Consider the following 27,959-nt stretch of genomic DNA (forward strand, 5'->3'; position numbering starts at 1 on the left):
TTTGAAACTGTGGGGGGACTTCTTAAGGTGCTTTGAGGAACCTTCTAGAAAAGGTTTTCAGAAGAAAAAGGTTCCTTAAGAGGTTTTGCCACAGTTTCAAACAGAAGAACCTCCAAAGGTTCCTCAAGGATCTTATACTTTTAACAGTGTATGTTTACAAATAAGATTTTCACCAATGCTCTGTAAAGCCAGCCCCAGGAAAGAACACATTTATAGGTCAGTTTGAGACCTTTGGAGATTATATTGGTGTTAAGTGTGAAAGTGTTAAATGTGATTTGACCGAGAGACAGCAAGCTAGTCTATCAGTGAATGTCTTTTCGTTTTATTTATTATATTTATGAATTTATATTTTTGGAAAATATATTTTCATGTAAGTAGGGGATGCTTGACACTGCTTTTGATATCATTTCCATCTGTAGTTTTCCCTAAAGTACCAAAAACATGAGGCATGAGATGCTTTTTGTGTTAGTTAACTAGCTTTATGGCGCATAAATACATTTTGATTTTGACTTCATATGTTCCTCATCTGGAGTACGTATGAATGGGCATAGTTGTAATGTTTAACAGACAACCCATTCAGTCTGCTGAATAGAGGACTTTTTTTAGTGGAAAAAAAAACAAAATGAGACGGATTATGTTTTGCCTGGTTATGTTTTTAGCCAGATCACATAATTCCATAGTTCCACACTGAAATAAAGCCAAAGTATAACTAAAGACAAAACAACAAGGATGTTTTGAATATGTCCCAATTATATGTCCCAAGGTTCACACACTTGATTTTCTGAGGTCCAACTACCTGTAAAAGATGGTTAATAAAGTGGATGTGATGGATGAACGTGCTAACCCCCTTTGACACGCAAGCTTGGCCCCGTGAGGCGATTAGACCGCCGGTTCCAAGACATGTTAACATTGCTTAGCGTCTTCTAAAGTAGGTCATGATGGCCTACAGAACACTAAAGGTCTGTATGCGGCACTCCGCAAGCCTCCTTGACCCAATAGTTCTCTGGATTTATTTTGCTAAGCTAGGCCCGGTGCACAGTGGTATTGTTTGCCTTGCCTGGCTTGCTCATACCAGAGGAGCACACGGGAGATGGATTCCATTAAGGCTCTGTTGCTGTTTCCACACTACCTTCCAGCTGTGACTGCGAGGCCTTCTCCACTGCGTCTGTTTATGACCTTTTTCCACAGGCATGAAAATAACCCGACCGATTCTCACAGTCCCACGCTGCGGAGCCTACGGTGACTCAGGCTATAAAGTGCATCTGTGGGTGTTTACACCGCGATGCGTTCCCTGGTGAAGCTCCAGACTCAGTGTAAATGTCTAGTGTCACTTGTGGAGCCCAGAGAATAACTTTCCCATTTCTCCAACTCCTAATCCAATGTCCTATGTTCTCGTCCAATGAACGACATTTTATTTTGTGGAAGAGTATGGACAGGGGTGGTGCAGCAGGTTCTGTGTGTGTGGGTGTGCCACATAGCTCCAGGGGATGGGACTGTGGTGGGGTTGTGGGTTCGATCCTTGTCTGTGTAGGTTTCCCATTGGTTCCAATTTCCTTCCACATTCCAAAAACACATGGTAGTTGAAATAGTTAAATTCCTGTGAATGTGTGTGTGTGTGTGTGTGTGTGTGTGGTACCCTATGATGGACTGGCACCCTGTCCAGGGGGTAGTCCTGCCTTACCCCTAAAGATTCCACCCTGACCTGGATGAATGGCTCAGTTGTTCTGTAGAAGTTCTGTAGTATCCCACCCCCTGTTACACTGCATATAGGAAAGGGACCACCCGTCACATTTACTGCGTCAGTTCGTGTTTAGCTTTGGCAGGTAGCCTGTTTTTGCCAATCTGCACCCTGTGCACCTTTACTGCAGACAGCTGGGTTTTAGTTAAGTTGCAGCGTTGACTCCCTCATCATTTGCTCTTTCAGCATCTGAAGGGACTTTGAGTTCCAATAGATTTGACCAGTGAAAATGGCAGTGCAGCGGATGCAGGAATCAAATATCCAAGCAAAAACTGGATATATTCAGTACAGTATATGGATATATTCAAGTAGGCAAAATCCTCTTGTAGAAACCATCCTCGTCCCAAGTTTGATTGATTTAGGCCTTCATTGGACTCAATACTAAAGGGTGGCCGCAAGCTACATTTCCTTAAAGAAACTAATGGAATGGGGAATGAAAAATAGTATACATTTGTCCCTTGTCCTGACCATTTCTTTAAGCCAGTGAAGGTTCCTGTCTCTTAGCTACCTTGTCCATTTATACACAGTATTTTTTTCCAGACATATTGGCTGTGATTGATGTTCTAGTGTTCCTCTGACAAGTCTGCTGAAAGAAATCATTTACCCTGAAAGTTGGTATCACTTAAATCTGGGGGCTGATTTGTAAGTGGCCAGTGTTGTAAGTGCCTGTCACTTGCAAACGTCAAAGCACGCCTCATATCAGCAGCCTAGCGGGAAACTTCCCCCGAAAAAACTAAAAAAAAAATGCTTGTACACAAGCAGCTTAGCGGTCATAGGTCATGCTGTAAATGACGTGTGTGGTGAGGTCACACAGTTGCCCCCTAATGTTTCACTATTTTAAAGCCTCATACCAGCTGCGAGAGCTAGAGCTGGATATCAGAGTGAAGATCTTAGCTTTAACCCTTTAGAGGTCTAAACCCATTACTAAGCATTTTGCTATAGTGCCACAGTACTCTTGAGAACTGTGAGAACTAGTTCATGTAAAATTGCACAGTGCATTGGTTATTGTAAACACTGTGACTTAAAAGGGGTTTACCTTTACATTTCAACAGTAATACATGTTTTCATTGGAACATAATTAAGAAAATGTATTAATTGAGTGAAAAAGAGGTAAATCAGACGAAGAACAGGACGTGTATAGACCATGTCCTTCTGTCTACAAATAAATAAATAAAATAAAAGAAAGAAATATATACCAGCTATATGAAATATATGAAATACATAAAAGAAAATAAATATATGACTGGCTGCCTGATGCACTGTGCACACTGTTGTATCAACAATGAATTGAAGTCAAAGTAATTAATAATCTAATATCCTTTAATATTCTTTAGTGGGTTTTCAGAAGAAATGTCTTCTTAAGAACAGCTCTTTATTTTTTTTTCAATAAAATTTTAAATAAATCAAGAAATTCTTAAAAAAAAATGATAATTATAAACACATTGGCACCATGCATAATGCAAGGTGTGTGGAACTGTGTTCTCTGAAATGATGTTGGTGCTCCATCCAATACTTTTGATGAGTTGGGGAGTTGGGGGATGAGGTGGTATGGTGATCATCCAGGATCCTAACCTCACTAATGCTGTTGTCTCTGAATGCAATCAAATCCTCACAAGAATGCTCCAGAATCTAGTAGAAAGCCTTCACCTGGACAGTAGAGACAGTTTCCCCAACAAAAGCAGGATAAACTCTTTAATACTCTTGATTTCAGAAGAAACAATGAGGGTGCAGGCGTCCCACTGGATGGTAGGGAAGTAGATGGGTACTCAAGTACTTTAACTGCTTATATTGTCAGTATTTGAGTGCTGTTACAGTTTGTTGTGGGCCAAAGGGCTGTTAGGAGAGCTGTAAAATGTGCCTATGTCTGAGCTTACTGCAATAAAGACATGGCTGAGAAGGTTAACAGTTCTAGGTGTTCGATAAGTTCGGGAACAGTGAAAATAGATTTTTTTGCAACTTATATGTTGTTATACTCACAACTGAAACAATGATTTGGCAATGTTTAAGTGATTATACTAATAAAATATAGATAAAATAAAATAAAACTGATAAGTTATTGTGCTAGTGAGTCTTCACACCAGTCCTGTCACCTAAAAGTAAGCCAACAGCCCACATTGATTTCAGCCCAGGTTCCTTTTTTTATTGTTCTTTTGTTTCCCACAGTAAGCTGATGATCTGTTCGTTTTTTGCAGACACTTAAATGTCCTAATCAGAAGTCACATCTCTACTGGGCCCACTGCCAAAGTAGAACCTATGTGTGGGGAACTGCAAATTGCAGAGCCGAGCAGCATCGCTGACTTCTATAAACCCTCTTTAGCATTTTGAGGACATTAACCACAGAGCATTAATCATTACTTTGAACAAACGAGAGTCGACTCAAGCTTCTTTTGCAAACTTGGGAACTTTTTTTTTCCGAATTGTACAGAATTGCGACCATTATTCCTAAATCGTCTCATTTGCATTGGATTAAGAGTCCGATTACGGAACTTCATTTATTATAATAGGCCTTGAACCAGCCTTGAAGCTTGCTGTCTTCTTCCCCAGACTAACAACAGAGTCAACACAGTCAATTGTGTCTGACCTATTCAGATGAAGAGGAAGTGAGTGAAAGAGGCCTGCACATTTGTGTTAGTGGGGGTTGTCCTGTGTCCTGGTGCTAACAGGGGCGGGGGGGACCTCCAGCCTGCTGGCTCTCTGCATGTTGTGAATGTCAATGGCATCTCTTAGCTTTTCCACGGCACGACCAAAGTCTGGGCCCCCGCCTGGAAGTGCCCATTCTTTCTGTGCCTCTCTCCGCCCCTGCCATCTACACAGGGCCAACAGCCGAGCACGGCACCCTGCCATACAGTGCGGAGTGGTGGGAGGCTCAGTTCAGTTCAGTTCAGTTCAGTTTAACGAACCGATTCTCACCCTAATTAAATAAACAGTTTAATCGGTGCATTCAGTAGAGGGTCTTCAAGCTTTCTTCACATCAGTAACAAAAGTGGTTCTTCAACGAATCATCTATTGGAAGGTTCTTTAGGGAAGCAAAGTGGCTCTTCTGTGGCATCACTCCAAAGAACCCTTTCTGACACCTTTATTTTCAGAAGAGCTTTGATAATAGGTGGAAAAAGAGCGAGGCGGAGTAAAAGAGAAGGGGTTGTGAAAGTGGAGATGACCCAGATGAGACAGGGGAAGGGAGAAGTCAAGAAAAGGAACGAGATGAAGAGATGGAAAGGTCACGAAGAAGCACAGTGGAGCTAATGCTGCCAAATTCTACAAAAGTAGAGTAACTGATGTCAAGAGAGATGAATGAGGAATGAGTTGCTTAATCTTCTCCAGAGATTTAAGCTGATAAGATCACAGGCAGGGAAAGAAAATGGCAAGATCCAGTCCTAATACATGGCCAGAAAGATATTGCGCACTACACAAAGATGACTGTACAGAAGATCATCTTAAATGGCTTTAGTCTTCATGACTAGGAATGTCATGATACCAAAAATATGGTAGTTGGCACCAATACTGCTAAAATTCCTCGATTCTCAATACCAGTTTCGATACCATGTCAAAAAATAAAAAATAAAATAAAAACAAAGAAATTAATATACATTTTCGCTTGTAATGAAGACAAAAACAGTTCACATCTCAGAAACTGAAAATTTATCATCTAGAGCAGAGGTGGGCAATTTCAGTCCTGGATGAGCATATTCCTGCAGTTTTATCTCTCCCTACTCAAACACATCTAATTCAGCTCACCCAAGCTGCCACTGTTCACCCTTTCTGCTCCCTGGGCTCCCCACCGCTCCAGGCACGTGTGTGTTTGCTCACTAGTGTGTATGTGTGTGTTCACTGCACGGATGGGTTAAAGGCGGAGGACAAATTCCATCTGTGTCCAACACAAAGAATATGGTTGTCTTGTCTTATCTGTTAATTGTCAGGTTTACTGAGCAGGGAAATCAGCAGACTGCTGGACTCCGGCCCCTGTTACCCACCCCTGATTTAGAGTGTTTCTGAGCTAAAATGCAATGATTTTAATGAGTTAATTTTATTAATTAGATTGACAAGAATATTTATAAGATGTTCTTTTTATAAGACTTGACAGTAGTCCAAATAAAATGAAATAAAAACCCCTGTGTGTTCTTTATTATATTTGATGTGTGCTTATAAGTGTTATCTGGTCTTGGGACTTTTATTCTGAAATTTCTGCAGCCCCCCCTTTCTTGTATTTTCTTATATTCTAGACCAGCTATGATGATGTCCTCACTACCCCCTCCCTCTCGGCCTTGCGATCCGTTAATTACAGGCGGATGCCTCGTGCTGAGTGCGGTTTGCCTCTCTCGGGGGTTCAAAAACGACAGTAACGGCAAACCAGGGGATTTCATTCCCAAATATATTACAGTATTTATTTATTTAACGTGTAATCTCTTGATTGTATGCGCTATTGAGACTCAAAACAGTGAGTTTACTGCTCAGACGTATCTTTCTGTATGAGTGTAAGACCTCCTGTGGCACCCCTCCTCTTCACGCTTCAGTATCAAATAAGTACAGACAGGTTTTATATTTTTTGTATCAACTTGGTATCAAAGGATTGGTTTTTGTGACATTCCTGTTTGTGAAAGTGTTGTGCTGTGGCTAGAGTTTCTCATATGCTTTCTTAATTTGCAAGAGAATAACAGCTGAAAAGACAGCTGAGATGTTCAGCTCTCTTAACACCAGCCTGACCACTGAATTCCCACTGCCAGTCATTATAACAGAGCTGTGGATTAATAATGGGCTTTTTGTCACCCAGACTGACATTAAGTACCACGTTTGTGACGCTTGATTTAATGCAGATGACTAAAGGAAGTCAAATCATGTTGAGACTTTGAAATGTGAGAACCTTTTTGTGGAGCACTAAAGCCTTAATGATGGGTTGTATTGATTGTGAAAGGCCTGTAATTGCTTGCCGGGTTGTGAAACGCGCAGAGCTTCCACTCACAGCACTTCTGTCCTTACCACACTGAATAGAGCATGAAGCGTGGCTATTGTTGTATTGTTGAATTGAGCCTCTCAGTTCAATACACACAGGCATTGAATGATACACTATATATGTCCATATGTTTGTGGACACCCCTTCTAATCAGTGCATTCAACTACTGTACGTTTCACCATTCCCCGAAGTGAGCTGGGAATGAGGTGGTGTGGTCGATCATGCAACATCCTGACCTCACTAACACTGTTCTCACTGAATGCATTATAATTTTCACAGCAAAGTTCCAAAATGTAGTCGAAAGCCTCCCTTGGACAGTAGAGACTGCTTTACTCCAACCAAAACAGGATAAACTTTTTTTTTTATGCTTTTATGCTTGATTTCGGGAGAAACAGTAAATGAGCAGATGTCCCAATACTTTTGTCCATATAGTGTAGATTTAACAAACATGGGCATATATTATATTAAAACATAACATTTTTAACAAACTAAACATATTGAACAGAATATTTCTGCCTTTAAATGTTACTCAAGAACTTTCAAGCTCAGAAATCTGTATGTATTTTCCTGAGGCATGCAGTACACAGAATATCTACTGTAGAAGGGGGCAGAAAACATGTATCTGATTTTATTTTATGATTTATGGAAAAAATTATTATTCATTTATTTATATAATTGGTTATAGGTTGTTTCTATCATTTATATTATTAAAACATTATTTAAGGCAATTATTGAATTATCACACTGATGTTGCAGGAGTCGCAAAAACTCAGATATGTATCAGATATGCTACACTTGGTTTTAGAGGGTTATACAAGTGATCTGACAAGGAGAAAAACATCCATCTGCCTATATATATTGCAAAACAACAGCTAATACTCGTAAGTATGAATTAGCTCTGGGCTAGTATATTAGCCTGAGGCTACTGTATTATTATGACATTACAGCATCATACTTTATATTATTGGATGCTTTAATAATAAATGAAAATATGAATATAAGGCACCCTGCCGGGGCATCTTCTTATTGTTGGCTGTATTGCACAGAATTGAGTTGCGTGCAGGGCGTAGAGATCAGTCCAGTTGAAATAGTAATTCAAACCCATGTCCGACAGTTGATGTCATCTTGTGTGGTAGAGATCAATGTGTGATCTGTTTTTTTTCTTTATCTCTGCTCCAGCTGCAGCCAGTCCTGAGAAAACAGACGAGTTCCTGCTGGCCAGGTTCAAAGGTGATGGCGTTCGATACAAGGCCAAGCTAATCGGAGTGGACGATGTGCCTGAGGCCCGAGGGGACAAAATGAGCCAAGACTCCATGATGAAACTGAAGGTAGGTCAAAGGGTAAACAGTCGTTCTAAACAATTCAATCCTGCCATGTTCAAATCCTTAAAGCAGTGGATTTAGGGGTAGTATTTGTGGATTAGCTGTAGATCTTTTGAGTATCCTCAAATGTGGAGGCTAACAAAGTATGCAGAGAAACAGATGGACTCCAGTCCAGTCCAATCAGTCAGCAATTATAGAACAACACTATGGTCAGTGGAGCTGATATTATGGGCTGAGTTCATTCCAGACCAGGAGTGGTCATAATATGCTGATATGACTGTGTATATCTTTTTATCATTTTATGTACACACCTTCCTCCCCAACCATCCCCATCTACCACCAAGAAAAGGGAGTATTTCACTGACACCATTATATAATTTCACTCAAATATTATTCAAATTTTAAAACCCTAACCCTAAACAAATTCCTACTTTTCTGTCATAATGCTCTGTGGAAAGGAAATGGTAATTGGAAAAAAAGGAAAAAGAAAACATTGACTGAAAAGGTGTAGACTAAATAAAATCCCATAGACAGTCATTTTACTACTAAGTTTAGTTAAAACTTAACAATTAAAATAGTTAAAAATAGATTTCATACCCATACAGTAATCATATTTCAGTTTTATGTGATTGTCACTTTATTTTTACAATCTTAATTCCTCATCACAGCTATTCCACAAGTTTCCCCCTTTTTAGAGATAAACAAACTCCACCTATTCCCCTGAGTTTTAATTGGCTCCCTCTCTGTGCAGAAGTTGTTCAAAATTAGAGTCAGAGACTAAGCTGTTCCTTCTCTCTTATGGCTTATGGCTTTTGTCTGTAACATGGAAATCATGTTAGTGTTGGTTTTGTATGTGTTTAAGACACAGTCATATCAGAAAATTTTGACCACCCCTGGTTTAAATTGAACTGCCCACTACATCAGCTCCACTGACCAGTACAGACTGTAGTCCATTTGTTTGTCTGCATACTTTGTTAGTCTCCTTTCACCCTGTTCTTTAATGGTCAGGGGCCCACAGAAGAGGTATTATTTGTGTGGTGGGTCATTCTCAGCACTGCAGTGACTCCACTGACTTGGTGGTGTGTTAGTGTTTTGCGCTGTTGGTATGAGTGGATCAGACGCAGCAGTGACCCTGGAGTGTTAAAACACTGTGTTCACTCATTGTCCACACTTTGTAGATGTAGAGTCAGAGACAGAAGCTAGTCCATTGCTGCTCCCGTGTTCCCGTGTGGTTCTGAGCATTGAAGAACAGGGTGAAAGGAGGCTAACAAAGTATGCAGAGAAACAGATGGACTCCAGTCCAGTCCAGTCAGTCAGCAATTATAGAACTACACTATGGTCAGTGGAGCTGATATTATGGGCTGAGTTCATTCCAGACCAGGAGTGGTCATAATATGCTGATATGACTGTGTATATCTTTAGTTTTATGTACACACCTTCCTCCCTAACCATCCCCATCTACCACCAAGAAAAGGGAGTATTTCACTGACACCATTATATAATTTCACTCAAATATTATTCAAATTTCTTTTTTAGGTCAACTTTAATGGGTAAACCATTAAATATAGCCAATTTGTAGTCAATTAAGTCTGATTTGCTTCTATATTAACAAAATAATGTCATGTTCAAGGAGGTGTTTCTTTATATTCTGTCAAAGATTTGACTGTAAAAGTGTGATTAATTAACTGGTTCTGGTTAATTAACATGGCAAGTTCAAGTGCCGGTTCCATCTTCTGATCGTGTGGTCGTTTCCAGGGCAAAGCGGCGGCCGCTCGCTCTCAGGGCAAGCACAAGCAGAGAGTGTGGGTGAACATCTCTCTCTCGGGAATCACCATCACGGACGAGAAAACAGGGGTGAGTGTGCCTTTCTATCCAGTGCTGATTACTGTACGCTCATTATCATCTCACTTATACAGAGAGCTCTCCTGTTGTTCCCCTTAACTGTGTTTAATTGTGCTTGCTGACTCCTCCGCAGGCAGTGGTGCTGGAACACGCGGTGAATAAGATCTCCTTTATTGCTCGTGACGTGACTGATAATCGAGCGTTTGGCTATGTGTGTGGCGCCGAGGGCCAGCACCAGTTCTTCGCCATTAAAACTGCACAGCAGGTCTGCTGGGGTTCTATTGAGCGTAGTCCCTCATCTTTCTCTCTTTTTCTTTCTCACTTTGTCTCTTTCAGTCACCACCACCCAGACAACCCTCCAAAACACACACTGTTAGGGCATGGACATGTATGTGGCCTGTATAAATGATATTGTCACTGTCCATACTAAATCTTCTTAAATGAGGAACAGGAGAAAGGCCAGTGACGGTGATGAGTAACTACTATCTATAGACTCTCTATATGTAGTAATAATATGCTGTATAGTAGAATCAGAATATCTCCTGGCCCCCAGCCAGCGCTAGATGTGTTCAATTCTCACCTGATTTGACAGCATCAAGCACTGATATAAACTGATCAGCCATAACAATAGAACTAGAATTGAGTCTAGAAGTGAAAAACATTGATTGTCCTTATCTACAGTGGCATATGTTCAGGGGGTGGGATAAATTAGGCAGCAAGTGAACAGCCAGTTCTTGCAGAACAAATGGGCAAACATAAGAATCTGAACTATTCAGTATTAGGTGGGCAGAGGTTAATGATTTGGCTAATCAGTGTAAATATCATCGCTGTTAGAAATATATGATTGTGGTGATGATAATATAATATAATATTATAGCTGATGTTTCAGTGCATTGTTTCTCAGATATAACCCTGAACTCAGATATAATCTGAAATCAGGCCCCACAGGCCCCACAATCCCCATATCGGTCCATGACTATTAATTATGGGCAGGCTGGCAGATTAGCGTGCATTATTTTGACCAAAATATTGTGCTTTTGTTAGATTATGTGTGTCGTAATAAACATTAATCTGGAGCTGTGTTTGCTCAGACACAGTAAAACATTATGAGAGGCTTGTTTGCGTACAGCATGTTATATCGTGGTAATGATTAACTAAGGATTCACTGAGTAGCCTTCACACACTACACACCTTCTCAGGAAGCTGGATATGTAACATGTGTCTTTGTGCTTCCTTCCAGGCGGAGCCACTTGTAATTGACCTGAAGGATCTCTTTCAGCTCATCTTCAACATGAAGAAAAAAGAAGCGGAGGGCTCAAAGAAGGTACAGGAAGTCTTAACAATGGAGTGCTACATGACTCTGTCCAGAACACTGCAGTTGTGGCGTTAGAGACTAATGACACCTCTGACCTCAGGAAGTCCCTTGTATTACAGTGGCAGTGCTAACAGGGCTACTGTAGAGCAGGTATTACACTGTACTGTCCTGTGAAGATAAAGAGCAGCAATGAAACTGAGGCAATGGACTGTAAAGGTCACTGTCACTGTCTAGGCAGATATGTTGTAGCTATAGTCATGTGAGACAATTAGGACACCCCATTATGAACCTTATGAAAATATGGATAGTCGAGCTTCATCTGAACTATATTGAGAGATGGAGGTGATGTAACTAAACACAGAAATTGTTTGTAAAAATGTAATGAATAGAAATTCAGTTTTCCTGTGAGGACAAACAGTAGGACATCTACAACCTTTTTTCTAAAGGCCTCATAGAGCTGTTTTGATCTGACCCTTGTGCTACCACTTATTTCAACAATCAAGGGCACCTCAAAATAATTGTCTGAGGTTTAAATATGATAGGCTCCTCAAAAATCCACTCTAATGGTGTTCGAATTGATCATCTACAGATGTTTTTCGACATTTTAAGTAGTGATAAACGTGGGGGTGTTTGACTCGAAAGAATTTCTATTAATTACATTCAGTTGTATGTGTTTAGTTATGCAACCTACATCTCTCAATATTGTTAAAATAAAGATCAGATGTCCAGATATTTAAATATGTTTTTTCATGGGGTGTCCTATTTCATTTATTTAATCTTAGTCATTTGATATGAATAAGAGACAATGTATACACATGTATATTAATCAGTAAAGCAATACACTCACTGCTTTTCAAAATTGTCACAAAATACAGTATGATGAAGTACACCAATGCTCAGTACGTTTGTGTATTATTCAAAATACTCTCAGCAAACAGTTCTTCCTCCAAGCAAAATGATCTTGAATTATTTATTGGATTAAAAACAAACAAATGTACAAATTTTACAAATGTAGTTTTCACAGACAAAAATGTATTAAAAGAATTTTTCTGATTAAACAAAATCATAATTAGTATTTACCCCTCTGAATAAGCTCATAGGGTGCGTCCAGCAATAAAGCCATCTTTTATATAGCGATGGGGAAGACAGTTAGACACAGAAATGTCCAGTTCCACATGCCGCAGCAATTTATTACACCCAATCCTACCTTCGCTTCTCTAGACAAAGAGTCTCAGTAGATCATTGCATAGATGTTCAGGCTCAATAATATGGCAAGGTAATACAGAATTGAATGTGAGCTATATATTTTATATTGTATTTTTATTTATATATCTGTATATTTGACTGGACAGGCTTTTTTCATATAAAGCTTCACTGCTCTTTGCATTTGTTGGAGTATACAGTATACAGTATAGCGATCAAGTGTATTAAGCTGCCTTAAGGATAAATAAATAAATTTTCCTTAAGGAATTTATTGAACATCGAATAGTTTGCTAACAAAATAATAATCAGCGATACATGCAGTCTGCATAATTTCTTTTCTTTGAATTTAGTTACATAACCCATTTAATCAATGTCTTATCCTCTTCTGTTATCAAATATATTACAGTCAGATATCTCCTGGGCTTGTTTTGCATCCTGTAGTCTTTTACCATCTATAATCGTTGCTGTCTTACTAATTACATTCTGTCTCGTCTGCAGGAAGAACCAAATAAAGTGGTGGAGGTAAGTGTAGGTATCTGCCATAATGAATGAATGGACACAGTGCAGCCATGTGTATTATTTGTACAATTATGTGGAATTACTTATTTGATTCCAGCTGTTGAAATATCTGAATGTGTGTAAATTTACCTTACAGAATGGCAGTGAAGCCTCACACACCAATGACAGAAAAGTAAGTATTCATTGCATGCAGTTTTGGGTTTTCCCGGCTCTTAAAGTGTGTTCTGTTCAACATCAGTATAGTGACTTTAAAGTGTAAGTTCACTGAAAAAACAGATTTACACCATCCACTCTTTTCCCAGGTTTTACTGAAGTGCGCTCTTTTCTGCACTGAAGCTAATTAGTCTACTGTAGATCATCAGTAATAGAATCCTCTAGTCTATCAGTTAACATAGACACAGTGCAAAATGCATCCCCTATCCGTGCTTGATTGTTTTAGATAACTGGATGTAGGCTTCCAGATACCACTGTATAATAATTGCCACAATGACTGCTCTCAAATCTACCATAACAACCATCTCAGACCAAAACTATAATCAGCCAAAGCAGTAGACTTATCTGCTCCTGTTCTGACACCAAGGCCACCATCAGGATATTATGGTGGCTACATAGTCTCCCTGCTATATCCCAGCCACTCTTGCAGGGGTGGGCTAAACTAATGACGTTAGCAGACAGGAAGTCGCAAAGCTGTGCCAACAGCAGCCATTCAGACTCCTGTCTCCATGAGGAAAGATCTGTTCTCATTCCATGTTAATGAATCACCTCCACTTTAGGCCCACTCCATCTTCCCTCAGTGCTATCACTGGCTTTGGCTACTTTGTATGGAGGTTGAGTTGTAGTAGTGCTTTAACTCCTGGGAATTCTCTTGTTCTAATTAATAGTTATATATTATTTTTATAGTTAAGTATAGAAATAAGATTGCAGGTTAGAAAAGACGCACATCGCGCTAAACAGAAGTATGAAGTCAACCATGCTGCAAAATTTAAGCAATTGTATTGTATATATTTGGCATTGAATATCTACTAAGGTCAGTATTTTTCTTCCTCATCCCATTACTCGCAGGGCGTCGAACAGCTGGACTTATTTGGAGACATGTCGACCCCACCAGACTTGCACTCTCCGTCGGTAAGGCCGGATATAAACACCATCATCCAACTCAGCCCACTCTGGCTGAAGCTATAATAAACACTATATTAGACCTAAATTTGGGTAAACAATCCAATAGTGTCTCACAAAGTTTACCAAGAAAATGGCCTTTGTGAAGATGATTACAGTTAAAATCATCTCCTGAGCTCTGAACATGTCTTTTGTGCCTTTTTTGAACTAGCCTTCTCTTGAAAAGAGAATTGCACAATCTTCCATTTACTCCAGATGTAGTCGGTCAGTCCACATTTTACAGCTATGAGGCTAATGTTGCTAACAAGAGGCACAGGTTTGTCAGTGTGGTTTAGGTTACAGGATGGTTTAATATTAACTAATAAAAATACTATGAAAATGCACAATTTGGTTGAACACTGTGGGGTGCTACACTATATGTCCAAATGTTTGTGTACACCCCTTTTAATGTGTGCATTTTGCTACTTTAAGTTAGCACCGATTTGGAAATGCACACACCAATAAAACAGAACTCTCTAGAGCAAATGAACATGAGCCTATTGGCACCATGCCTAATGCCAGGTGTGGGCTAGAGGAGTATAAAGCCTCCAGCATTGAACTGAGGAGCAGTGGAACTGTGTTCTCTGGAATGATGGTTGGTGCTCCATCCAATACTTTTGGGATGAGCTTGGGATTTAAGGATGAGGATGATGGGGTGGTGATCATCCAACATCCTGATCTCACTAATGCTCTTGTCACTCAGTGCAATCCAATCTTCACAGCAATGCTCCAGGATCTAGTAGAAAGGCTGACCTAGACAGTATATACAAAACCTTCAACAAATGCAGGATTAAACTATTTTACTTTTTTAATAGTCTTGATTGCAGAAGAAACAATAAATGTTCCAATACTTTTGTCCTTATATAGTGTTTTTTCAACTATTTTAAGCTGGTTTTTACAATAGCATTATAGCTCCAGTGTAAAATTAAAGATGCAAAATTGGGCATCAGTCATGTCTAGGCTGATCAACAATGTTTTTTACCAAACCATTCCTATAATGATGTGATTTCTTAATGTTGTTGTCACATTTAATTTAAAATTCAAAATTTAAGATTTTTTGTTGTGTCACAATGCATCATTTTAAACAAGAAGACATGAATAGATATGATAGTTTATTATTATATATATTCACATATATACATACATACCATTCTCCAGACAAGTCAATAATACGCTTTTAGCGAACTAGTGCAGTGATGGGCAAGCAGTAAACAAATAAAGACCCTTTTCCACATGCAACAACTACTAACTAAGTGAGTGAAGTATAGCTAATTAAAAGCAGCAAAACCAAAGTCTCTGACTGTTTTGTTGATAACACAATAGATTTGATTGCGTTAATTTCCATATAGCAAACAGGTCATGGTTCAGATCTGCCCCAAACGTACTGCTTTTTCATCCAGCCCACAACCCACCATGCCATAACGCAGTCACAGTTGGGCCGCTGTATGTAGAAATGCTGTATAAACATTTCACATGGTCGGTTGCAAGGGTACCTCATGAAGCCCAGAGTTTAAAAGACAAACCTTAAACGTGGCTGCTGTAGCTTTGGTCCACAATACAGTGCCATTGCCACAGCTGCCCCATAAGCACCTTAACTGGGCCAAATTTCCCCAGAATCGTCTGCTATCTGAGTTTGTTCTTTTCCAGGGCAACTTTGTGTTACGTAAAAGTCCAAATGAAGAACACGAGCGGTGCCATTCAGTCTTAGCTCCGTCTCGCTGGTCCTTGTCGTAGAGTTTCTGGTCTAATTGACCTCAGCTTGAACGAAATGGGGTCTCTGGGAACAGAGGAGCTTGGCTCAAGCCAAAAATAATAACACACGCTGAAACTTACACAAGGCTCGATTGTTGCTGGTGAGGAACAACTCAGCAGAGGTGCATTCTGTCATATGAAGCAGGTTTTTCACATCACGACTGATTGTAAAAACAAGATGTATAAGAGCTCAGAGGTTTGAAGGGCTTTTGCAACTGTCAAAATGGAGAATGGAGAAGAAACAGCATGGTGCTACTGAGCAGAATGAGTCCCTTAATGTGGAAACCACTCAGGAAAATACAGTATGATAATACCAACCAGATTTTGATATTTGTTGTTTTCTGGGTTTTAAGGTTATGTCTTTTTTTAAGGCTTGTCTTTAGTACATGGTATTCGTTTTTCTCTTGGGTTTTGACCTAGTATCTGTTTTCTCCATTAAAATGCAATAACTATGAGAGTTCATGCTCAGGTAACAGCATAATAAACACAATGTCTGTTCATAGTTGTGAAGTGAACTTAGCCATTAGAAGCATGTGCCGTGTTTGGGGGAAAAATACAGTTCCCGTCACGACTGGATATGAGGTTTATAGAGCAACTTTCATTGGTCTGATTACATAGCATGTCAGTGTCGGTGCTTTCCAGCCATGGAGTGAACATTTTCCTCATCTCGCTGCATGTTTCTGTTGCATTGCTATGCTATTCCAAAAAACATAGTGCATCCATTCATTAGTCGACAGCCGTTTTGCTTATTGTGTCACACACAGGGTACACAGGGTAAGTCTGCAATTGTGGGAAGGTGGGGGACTAATTAGATTAGATCAGTTTTGAAAGCTTCAAAAATGCTTAAACAGGTATTTTCTGGAAAGGTGATGTTTCCAAAACCGCTAACTAGAGATGACATCAATACAATACCCAACACTGGGCTAATACCAGCAGAAAATACTGGAATACTAGTGAATTCAGTCCAGTTCTGTGAGAAATCTGGTCTGAAATCACAAAATGTGTCACAAAATTGCTTATAGAGATGGCATGTCAGTATTGATGGGTATCAGTCTGATACTGGAGGGAAAAAATAAAACTAATATAGCCTGAAACAGCACATATTTGCACTTAGCTGTTTTCTGTGAGGTAGTGTTTAGCTCATTTGAGCATGATTTTTTACTTAGGTGTAATTTTAGCGCATTTTAAAGCCTAGTAGCTTTTAAAGAAAAAATATCAAATTACTATCGGCCAACACTCAGAGATGCAGAAGAAAAAGAACTATTGCGCCAGCTCTAAGCACAGCATTTCATAAAAGAAAGGAAAGTAGGTGGCTACTATTTAGCCTACATTTAACCTTGCTTGCAATCCAGCATAGCAAATGTGTAGGCAATGAAATTATGTCAACTATGTGTAATTACAAGTAGACCCAGTGCAGCCCATGTAAATTGTAATTGTTGTAACGGTACTGGTGGGCAATATGGTAGAAAATATTGTATCATGATTAGGGGTGCAGCGGTCTACTGGTTTTAGTTATACCATGGTATGAAAATTTATGGTTATCATATTGTGTACATTTTCTGGTATTGGGGAAAAAATCCCACCAGTTTCTTACATAGTTTTAAAAGCCAAACACTCAATTTATTAATGGAAAATAATCAGCAGATTAACCCATGATGAAAATAATCATTAGCTGGAAACAAAATAATTCAAAAGAGCTTCGGCTCAAATTTCGTATTTGTTTATTTTCAAAAGGGAATTATTGTACATATTGCACATTAATACCATTAATCCATTGTTTAACTATTGTAAGTATTTTATTCAACCAAGAAAAAAAACATGTCTTCATGCCTTCAAAGGCCAGTGTTAAGTAATACTGATAAAAATAATAAGAAGAAAGATTGTATACTGTGATACCGTAAAACTGTGACAATTATCATACAATGGAAATCTCATACCATTGCAAGCCTAATCACAATATTTTTAGTGATATTTTGACAATCCGCAATATTTATAGTGACAGGACTAAATACACTCTCTATAATGAAATGTGCAGTTGGACGATATCCATGATGCGTTCCGAAAAATCATATTGTGTATCATGATGACAACATGTATCGCAAAACGATAACACATCATCATATTGCCCACCTCTGTATTGCAGTGTTTTTGTAAGTTTAGAGGAATTTAGATAATCACAAGTGCTTCATGTACTTGTTTTAACCCTTTAAACTTTAAATGCCTGTATGTGAGCCCAAACGTGAATTTCTCACCCTCAAATGACATGAAATACATACTGATTTCATAGCAGATACAGAACTGTTTACAGTAGTCACTAAATAATTAGTAACTGGCTCGTGCTGACAACCAGTAATCAAAATTTCAGGATTGATATCTACATTTTTGCCATTGCCATCTCTACTAGGCCCAGCAACATACCAGTTTGCTGATAATATTAGCTACAACTATTGGATTAAATACAATTTATGACTATATTAATGATATTATTGATCTCAGCCAGTATTATCAGTTGACAGACAGCATCATTTAAATTTCTCGAGCCCTAATCTCTTAACTGACCAATTATCCTTGTCCCTTCCTGTGTGTGACGTAAATAAGCGAACCGGCCGCTGTGTGAAGAAATTGAATTTCTGACATAACTAATGAGTGTTTTCTCTTCTCCCAGGAATCTGAGGACATCCTCTTGCTGGATCTGTCCACTGAGATAGACAGCAACCAGAACTGTGTGAAAGGCAACCCTTTTACCGGCTGCTCCTCTTCCTCTGCCCTCAGTGTCCAGTCCAGCCTCTCGCCTGAAAACCCCTTCTCCTCCCAGCTCAGCTTCTTCCCCACCCCCAGCCATGACCCCTTCAGCGACGACCCCTTCTCCAAAAGCGACAGCCAATCAGCGACCGCAGCGGTCAATCACAGCTCCAGTCACTATTTTAACGGCGGCCCTGCAAACGGCGACTCCGACTACCTGGCTCAGCAGTTCGACCAGCTCTCCAACAGGACAGTCATCCAAGCGCTCACTAACGGCCAGTGGCCACTAGATGGCAGGGCAGCGGAGGTGGATGCCTGGACTCAGAATGGCATACCAGTCAGGGAGCAGAACGGCCATAATGGGAAAGTGACCCCAAACCCGTTTTTGGAGGCTGCAGAGAAGAACCAGCCTGTTCAGAACGGAGTGAAGCACGAGAATGGATTCAAGCCCGAGCCGGCCGTCAAGCAAACCAAGGATTCAGTCATCATAAGCCCACCTCCACTCAACACGAAAGCTGGCCGGGGCAGGAGGGCTGTTAAGGTGAGGACGGGACTTCTTCCTAAAGCAACAAGCTATGAAAAGATTTGAACAGGTTACAGGTTGTTGTTAAGTGAACAGTAAATAAATCAGATCAGCCATAACATTAGTACCACTGACAGGTGAAGTGGAAAAACACTGCTGATCTTCATCTACGGTGGCATCTGCGAAGGGGTGGATATATTTGGCAGCAATGTGAACAGTCAGTTCTCGAAGGTGATGTGGTAAAAACAGGAAAAATATGTACGAAACATTTTTTCTCATACACAGTGGTCAGTATCTACCAAAAGTGCTCCAAAAAAGGACAACCGATGGCAGAGTCGTCAGTTCACTGGTCCTAGCATAAGGCTTATTGATGCGATCCATTGAGGCCACACCTTAAAACTTACAGGACTGGACTGGAGTGCTGTCTGCTGGTACCACATCACACCTTCAGAGGTCTTGTAGAGTCTATGCCTCGAATGGCCAGATCTGTTGTAGCGGCACAAGAGGGGCCTGTTCAAGATTAGGCAGCTGGTGCTAATGTTATGACTGATCGGTGTATATTACATGAAAAAACACACCAATGTTTAATAATTTATACAGTATTATGGTTAATTTATGTTGAATTATTACATTGATCACAGTGATCACAAATGCTTACTCCTCCAAACAATGCAGCTAACAGTAGGCTAGGTTGCCAAACAGCATGGTAAGAAATCATGCCATTAACACCACAAGAGTGACAAAGGTCAGTATCTTTTAGGATCATACACTGCATAATCCCATACTATACTAATTGTGTAAAGCTGTGCTTAAGCCGGCTGTACAAAAGAGCCTTTGTTACATGCAAAGCGTTGGTGAGTGTAGAAGGTTGCACTGGATGAACCAACATAGGAATTTAGGGCTGATGCCGATTTAGCACTACAAAGAAAGTTAACATTTATTAATGGATGGTAACAAATGCAGTCAAATTATTAAAATGCTAATATTTGATACTTTAGTTTAACACTAATGATTTTAGATTCCAATATGGTTTCGTTATGGTATCTGTGTATCTGTTGCTTAGTTGCAGTGACAGTAGCAGTGCTTGTTACATATGTATTCTAATGACCTGACCTCTTTTTTTAATGCTTCAGTGAATGACAGAATATAGGTAAGAACTCATTGAGTGACTATTTGAACTTTCCTGTGCTTTGCGATTTTAAAGGAATGGTTTGGCAAAAAAAATTGAATTTTGCATAATTTCCCAAAATTGATCAGCAAATAAATGTTTGGTGTCTAAAATGTACACTTCACTATTAGCACACCTGCCTCAAACCATGTTGAGGCAATCCCAAAAGCACCTACTCATGCGGTTTCTGACACTGTATGACACTGATATGTAGAGAAATCACTTAAAACAGAAGCTTGATGTTTGTATGTCAGTCCTTCTGGTCTGATTTAGACAAGTCATTTGTACAATACTTATGTGTAGGGTCTATTACTTGTTGGCTACATTAGCATAGCAAGCAAAACTACAGAAGCAAACATGTCTGATCGACTGCATTTTGGGTAAATTTGGGGGAATTTATTTTGCCAAGCTGTTTCTTTCACGTCAAAGTATCACATATGTTTCAGTGTTCAGTGCTTTCCACAGCCGGTCACTGCACACACTATCATAACAGTTCTCTCTCTCCTCCTCAGTCCCCAACAAATGAGAAACCTGCAGCAGATCCATTCACTTCACCCAGCCAGTCGGAATCACTATCTCCTCCTCAGCCAGACAGCACCCCAGTGAACTCGGCCCCTTTTTTCAACAAGAGCCCCAGCAGCTCCTCAGACGCCATCGCAGGCCTCGGTAAACTCCTTAGAACCAGAAGAGATTCATCATTTGATATTTTCTTTATGTGAATATACTGACCTTGCTGACCGGCTTGCACTTCAGACATGGCATTAAAATGTCACAATTTGGCATTTAGGTGTAATGGAGCATTGCGGCTGAATACGTAATTGATATCACTGGCATCACCTTTTACCATGTGCGGTGTCTGATGTGTCAGGATTGCAGTGCATTGCAGCCTTCAGGCTTCACTTGATATTTGTATTGTGTTGTGATGGCAATTGTAAAGAGGATTTCTGCCAGTGTTTAAACATTTCTGCATACAGCATAAGCTACACCTCCGAGATGTACTATTATTTTGGCCTAAAACTGGTTTTATAAAACCCTTTATGGCTGGAGAAGTACATACAAGGTGTTACAAAGTAGTCCCTAAAGAAAGCATTTTATTTAGATTCTTACTATTTTACCATTTTACCATGAAAAATGCAAAAATGGTCTTAAGTAAAATAAGAGTTTATTACAACTTATTTAGCATTTCTCTCTATTCATTTAGAATTATTTACAGAGTGTACAGAGCAGCTACAGGGTTCAAACCATGGACAAAACAAACAAAAGATGGACAAAAGATTCAAGAGTTTCTTGTCATGTGCACAGCAGAAACAACCAGTTACACTGTACAATGAAATTCTTACTTTGCAGTTCCTCCATTTAATGTCTTATAAATATCAATAGAATCGGAATAAGTATATATATATATATATATATATATATATATATACACACACACTAAAGAACACTAAAGTAAAGCTAAGTAAAAGAAAAACACTAAGACCTTTATTTTTAAAGGTATATATATATATATATATATATATATATATATATATATATATATATATATATATATGCCTCCTAAATGGTGGAGTGAGCAGTAAATCTGATCTTAGTACCAAGCTGCTTAGGGGAAACTGAATGACTCAAATTCTCTTCTGAAGTTAAATGTGTCCAAAAAATCTAACGCAAACAGCTTTCACCCAACATGTAGTCAGTCTGACATGTCAGTAGACATGTTGTCTGTCTAAATTTTGCTTCTTTAGTTTTGCACTGGGGCTACCGAGCTAATGTAGAGACATTTAGCCAGACATTTAGCATCCTATTTCAATCTTCACACAGATGACCAATCCTTTATTGCTCTACTTACAAGAAGTATTGGTCATTTTGCTGCCAGTCTGGAAGCAGCACAGTCTGCTTCTGCCCAAGAGCGGAAGCAGGAGTACTAAGTCAGCTGCATCTTTTTTGAAAAAATGTTTACTGCTATTTCTGTTTCTTTACCAATGCGATCTCTCTACTCCAGGTGGATTGTCTCTTGGACCCTCATCTTCTGCTTCTACTCCTGGTTCAGTCCCATGGAGCCAGCCTCTCTCCTCCATCTTGCCCAGCACCAACAATGTCTCCCAGCCTTTTGCTCAGCCTCCAGCTTTATCCACCTCTCCAGTGCCCAACTGGGGAGGCAGTTCTGGAGTTTTCGGGTCCTCCTCCACCCAGCAGCTTCCATCCTGGGGCCCGACCACCCCCCCTGTCGCTAACGGATCCTGGACCCAGAACTCCACCTTGGGGAACCCCTTCCAAACCAGCATCTTTCCTCCATCTTCAAACCTAATGCCTGGGGGACAGCAGAGCTCTAGCCCTCCTCCCCAGATTCCACCCCGTGCAGCACCAGTTAAAGAGCCCCCTAAGATTGACAGTAATGCCTTTGTAGACTTGGATCCCTTGGGAGAGAGGGAGAAGAGGGACATCAAAGACATGTTCAAAGATTTCCAAATGGCTAAGCCACCCAATGCTCCATCCAGGAATGGTGAGATGATTGGGATTCTTGTGCAGAGCAGCTTTGGCTTGTTCACACATGTTCTGTTTTGGTGGCTTTAAATAAGATGATAATGGTCAACTTATGTAATGACATTTGTTGTTTAACGCAAGGTCTTATCTTTACAGAGCCAATTAAAGTAGGAGGCCAGAACCTTTTTGATAACCCTTTTGGAGCTGGTCTATTTGGAGCACCAATGTCTGCTACAGTAAGCATTATTCTTCTCAATAGCACAGTTTCCCAATCATGGTCTGGGAGAACCCTTCGTTCTGCACAATTTAGAGGCTGTTTAAACCTTGACAGATCTTGACCACATTTAATGACGTGGTCTGTCATTCCTACCCATTCATCAGAAAAAAACAGAATGGCATACATCAAAGTGATGTACCAGGCAGTATTTGTGTCTCTGGACAGTAGCGGCACTGTAGAAACCCTAGAAGCTGCAGAAACCACATCACTTTCCTCTACACCATAGCAGATGATTCACTGCCTGTGTCCAGTGGTTTCTTCCCATATTTGATCTTATATCCACCGGTAGTAGCAGCATTTTTAAGCAGGCCGCTGTAGTAGCCAACGTAAAATCAGATCTCCTCTTGTCAAACTGGGGATGCATTTTCGTGCAAAGTATGAATAGAAGCAAACCAGGATGTATCCACATATGATTGGGACAAGACACTCAAGGTGCAAGATGTAAACAGCCTCCAAGTAGTTCATTGTACTGTGACATACTCACTTTAACTCAGGGTGGGTTTGTTGTGTAGCTGATTAGTTGGATCATGTGTGCTAAGAGCAGGAAAAATACATAGCATGAAAATAGGACTGTAGTGCCACTGCTCAATAAAAGCTGTGGTGTTGGATACATTGAAAGCATTGCCATTGAATTAAAACACAATATATGAAAAGCACAAAGAAGAACAAGGTATTGATACTGTAGTATAACCTGTTTGCTTGTACTGAATTTTACAGACTGCTCCTGCCATCAAGGCAGTGGGATCCGATCCCTTCAGAGACCCATTTGGAAACCCCTTTGCGTGATGGCCCTTTGCATCCATGTGTCCACAAGGCTCAAGTAAGTCAAGGAAAATTGAGAGTGCCTTAAGGGAATTCTCTTGGCAAGAACAGTTTCAGGCCCAGTAGTTGCATTAAGATCATCTTAACTGTCAGAGAGAGTGCTCCTTTATGAATTATCTAACCTGTAGAGCTAATACCAAAAATGGCTCTTCGACTACCATTACTTTTTGGTGCTGCAGGGCATTGTAAAATGTTGGGCTCCCCTGGTCGAGAGAGTGGTGGATTAATGTAATTGAATTAATATTCTGACCCCTCAAACCTTGTCCCAACATTTAGCAGCCATGAGAAGTCGAACAAGATTGCACAGTCTTTTCAGGTCACCGGTTCCTCAGTTCGTAATGTACTTGAATGGCAAGGGATCCGAGTGGCTCAGCAATCTAATGCTTTGCCATCAGCAGCCAGAGTCTAACAGAGCACAGCAGAACCAAGCAGAAACACAGGAACAGACATTTTTAAACCAAGTGTGCCTTGGACAGTTTTCCTGCTAAAACTATATATAGCAAGTATCTATCATAGATAGGAACCAATTAAACCAGGGACACAAACATTTTTTAAACAGGAAGAACCCTCCTTTTTTGGTTCCTTTCCAAATGCTATTACTAATGTCATGTCTTTGATATCGGCAGGGGCTCCTATTGAAACACAAGGCTTCCCCCCAAAAATGCGACCTGTTCCAGAGCAGATCTCCAAGCCCTGGTGCCACTGCCATCCATTTCAAAGCTCCATGGTGGAGCCCTTCTCCTTCAGTGTACCCCTTATACACTCTCCACCCAACACAATAAAGTAGCACACAGACTCAGATGAACCTACATGCAGTACTTGACTCCATGACCATATCCAGCCTGAAAGGTGACTGGCAGTGGTTGCTTTGGATTATATGGGACTAGGCTAGTGGTTACCGCAGCCACTGCTGAAAAAGCACAAAGTCAGCCACAGGAGACAGATGGGTTCTCGTTGCACAAATAAACCCAATGGAAGAAGACTTTGTTTGAAGATACATGAGCATGCCTTACATCACTCTTTTGTTCTTCATTGCAGTATTATTCCTTGTCTTTATTTTCATTTTATGCTTCATTATTTCCTTTGCAGATGCTCTATCAGTTTGCGTTTATCTTAGACTGTGCCCGATTGGTCCAGGTGGCGTTTTATGACAGATGTAATCAGTGGTATAGTAGTGACATTTCTTCATATGAGTCTAAATAAGAGAACCAACCTTCTCATTAAACAACACTGAATATTAGTCCATCCCAGGCTGCTTGGTTGAGCAGTGGTTTATATCATTTAATAACCTCTGAATACCAGCTGACATATGATTTGACTTAATGATGGACTATGGACAGAAACATAATGTCACTCCTGTGGACGTGGTTGTTAAATGGTAAAGCTTTGCCTGGCAGTCTGCTTCACGTCGGTGACACCTGCACACACACACTACTGTTCAAAAGTATTGGAATCACATGGAATCATATTTATCATTTTCTTATTGTATATACAATAATGTATACAGTCCAGATATGTTAGTTGTAAACTAAACACCAAGGATATTTTGTTTGAGATTTTATTCAATATTTCCAGGACACTGGGAACAATATGAAGTTAATACATGAATCAATTGAGAGAAACTGTACTTAAAGCAACATTGTGTAACATTTTGAGCAGCTTCAAAATCATTGTGATGCTCTGTAATGTCCTTATTATGTCCTTATTACTGACCTGTAATAAGGAGAATAGTGCCGCTGTCATTGCTGCTCCAGGCTTGGCGCGCTGCTAAATGCATTATATATACAACTTTTTAACTTTGGAGAAGCAGGCAGGATAACATTTGCAAGGCTACTCGAGTCATATTATTGTCAAATCCTGTAATATTACTCTACTGCCTCAGTCAACATTTTCTTACACTTTCAGTGACAGTTCTGTGTCTCTCAGCTCGTCCGGGAAAACGTATCCATCAGGGGTGGCACAAAGTGCAAATGACACTTCTTGGCTGTAGGGGGAGCACAGGAGCAAGAAATGCCAATTTTCCATAGTGTTGCTTTAAGTAAAAGGTTGAACGCTGTATCCAAATCTTACTCAAACAAAAGTAAAAACAGGAAACACATATCTTTGAGATTGGTAGTGAATACTTTGATGGTGTACTGAAGTACAACAAACCACTTATTTACCTACCCTGTAAATAATTTACAGTAAATATCTGTTTACAGTCATTTCTTGTTAAGTTTTCTAGCCGTGAGATGTGCCACCATGTATGAAACACAAGGTTTCCTGCATAGGGATTTTATTATAACTTTATTCTTGATGTTCTACAGCTATTTTAGTCCGATAAGAATCATCTACACACTTACAAATAGAGGGACTACAAAGGGTTCTTTGAGCAATGTCAATAGAGATCAATATTTAATTCCATAAGGAACCATTTTTATAAAAGAGAGGTGTGTGTGTGTGTGTGTGTGTGTGTGTGTGTGAAGAAGAACCTTCAACATTCAGCATATGTGTTGGACAACAATGGAATTTGACCTTCACCTCTGACCCATCCATGCAGCAAACACACACATACACACTAGTGAGGATACACACACACAGTGAAACAATGAGCACATGTGGGCAGACTTCACTGCTGCCCCCAAGGAGTAGAGGTGGTAGCTTAGCTTAGCTTAGCTTAGTAAGCCTGGGTATTAAACCCACAACTCATTTTGTGAGCAATACCCACTGCTCCGAGCCTTCTTTTTTTGTTGTTGTGATTTTCATGTATTGGCTCGGCCACCGCCTCTTTTTAAACTGCTGCTGCTGATGCTCCCGCAGCTCCAGACACCTGTGCCGGACAACATCGCTTCAGAGCAATGAGGGGAGAGAGCGCCATCTACCCACCCCAGAGATATGACAACCAATTGTGCTCTCTCTGACTCCTGGGTCATAGAGGCATCGCATTCGACTGCTGAGCCTCTCTGAGCCTGTTGAGCCACCTTTTAAAGGTTTGAAGAAGTGGATGTAAAGGTTCTGCAGCGTTAGGATGGTCAGGATGTTGGATGAGCACCATCAGTCCACAGTTCCACTGCCCAACGGCTCAATGCCCCTCTAGCCATACCTGGCCCTACGCATGGTGCCAATAGGTTCAGGTATATCTGCTCCAGGGAGTCCTATTCTATTGGCAATACATGTCTACAAGGACTTGACAAGCTGTGGCTGTGCATTTGCACATCTGCATCAGCAATGGGTGCAACTTAAAGTAATATTATAACCTTAAAGCTGAATGCATTCATGAGAAGGGGTGTCCACAGACATTTTGACACATAGTGTATCTGTATGTATTCAGTGGATGTAAAGGTTCTTCACACTCCCATGTCTTCGATGGCATCGCTCAAAGAACCCATTGTAGCACCTTCATTTGTAAGGGTGTACAGCTCCTTTCATCACTCTGGACACATGGAACATCTACCTGCAGCCACGTGAGGTTCGCATTACTGAAAGCATTGATTCCAAACTGTTGAACGGTAGTAAGCACAGCTCTTCACCTCAGCTGTTCACTCACTGCTCTGTTGTTCGCAGCAGGCTGGAGAGCCCTATTCCACTGCATACTCTGTGACTCAAGTATTACGAGGCGTAGGTTCTCTACTGCGTATCTCTGTTCAGATTTGTGTTCATTTGTTTTGCACGGACACTGATCAGCCCGAATCCTTCAGGTAGTACTTGACACAAAAACAGGGCCGACAACTCAACTGGCGTGTTGCTGCACCGTGTGTCAAGCTGAGCGTCAAGACTTTCACTTTTCCACCCTGTTACGCTGCCCAATTGACAGAAGCGAGCACGTGCGGGAAGAGCGTTTTCAGCACTGGGAGGTGTAGCGACTGGAGGCCTTCGTCAGCCACCGGCGTGCTTTCACCTCCATGACTTTAGGGGTCGAAGGACGACAGTGGAAGATGATCCACCTGTACTGTACTGGAAGTTGAAACTGGCCCTGTCATGAAGAGCTATTAGTGTGTTTGGAACTGTGCGTACTGTATTTCTGTGTACATATATAAATATATTTACTCTTATTGTGCACTATTGCCATTTATCTTGGATGTTGTATAACTGAAGTCAATCGAAGCTGTAGTTGTTGCAATAAACTGGAATTTCAGTTAGAGGAATGGGCTCATCTGCAGTGCTATTACTATC

The 27,959-nt window shown here is 40.3% G+C and overlaps 1 protein-coding gene across 2 annotated transcripts in view; it reads left to right on the forward strand.

Annotated features, from left to right (window-relative positions):
- LOC140542332 (disabled homolog 2) overlaps positions 1-27,925 on the forward strand; it is a 44,738-nt gene extending 16,813 nt beyond the window's left edge. The window contains exons 3-15 of one of the 2 annotated variants that reach the window (XM_072665277.1): positions 7,866-8,014; positions 9,764-9,862; positions 9,984-10,115; positions 11,091-11,174; positions 12,867-12,896; positions 13,024-13,059; positions 13,950-14,012; positions 18,460-19,077; positions 20,740-20,893; positions 22,227-22,727; positions 22,865-22,944; positions 23,703-23,805; positions 24,434-27,925. In XM_072665277.1, coding sequence (XP_072521378.1) covers positions 7,866-8,014; positions 9,764-9,862; positions 9,984-10,115; positions 11,091-11,174; positions 12,867-12,896; positions 13,024-13,059; positions 13,950-14,012; positions 18,460-19,077; positions 20,740-20,893; positions 22,227-22,727; positions 22,865-22,944; positions 23,703-23,771 — 2,015 coding nt within the window. In that variant the 3' untranslated portion in view covers positions 23,772-23,805; positions 24,434-27,925. The remainder of the gene's footprint in view (positions 1-7,865; positions 8,015-9,763; positions 9,863-9,983; positions 10,116-11,090; positions 11,175-12,866; positions 12,897-13,023; positions 13,060-13,949; positions 14,013-18,459; positions 19,078-20,739; positions 20,894-22,226; positions 22,728-22,864; positions 22,945-23,702; positions 23,806-24,433) is intronic. The other variant, XM_072665278.1, reaches the window with a different exon arrangement.
- Positions 27,926-27,959: the final 34 nt, after the last annotated feature.

This window comes from Salminus brasiliensis, chromosome 20 (genome assembly GCF_030463535.1).
Source record: "Salminus brasiliensis chromosome 20, fSalBra1.hap2, whole genome shotgun sequence".
NCBI classification, from domain to species: domain Eukaryota; kingdom Metazoa; phylum Chordata; class Actinopteri; order Characiformes; family Bryconidae; genus Salminus; species Salminus brasiliensis.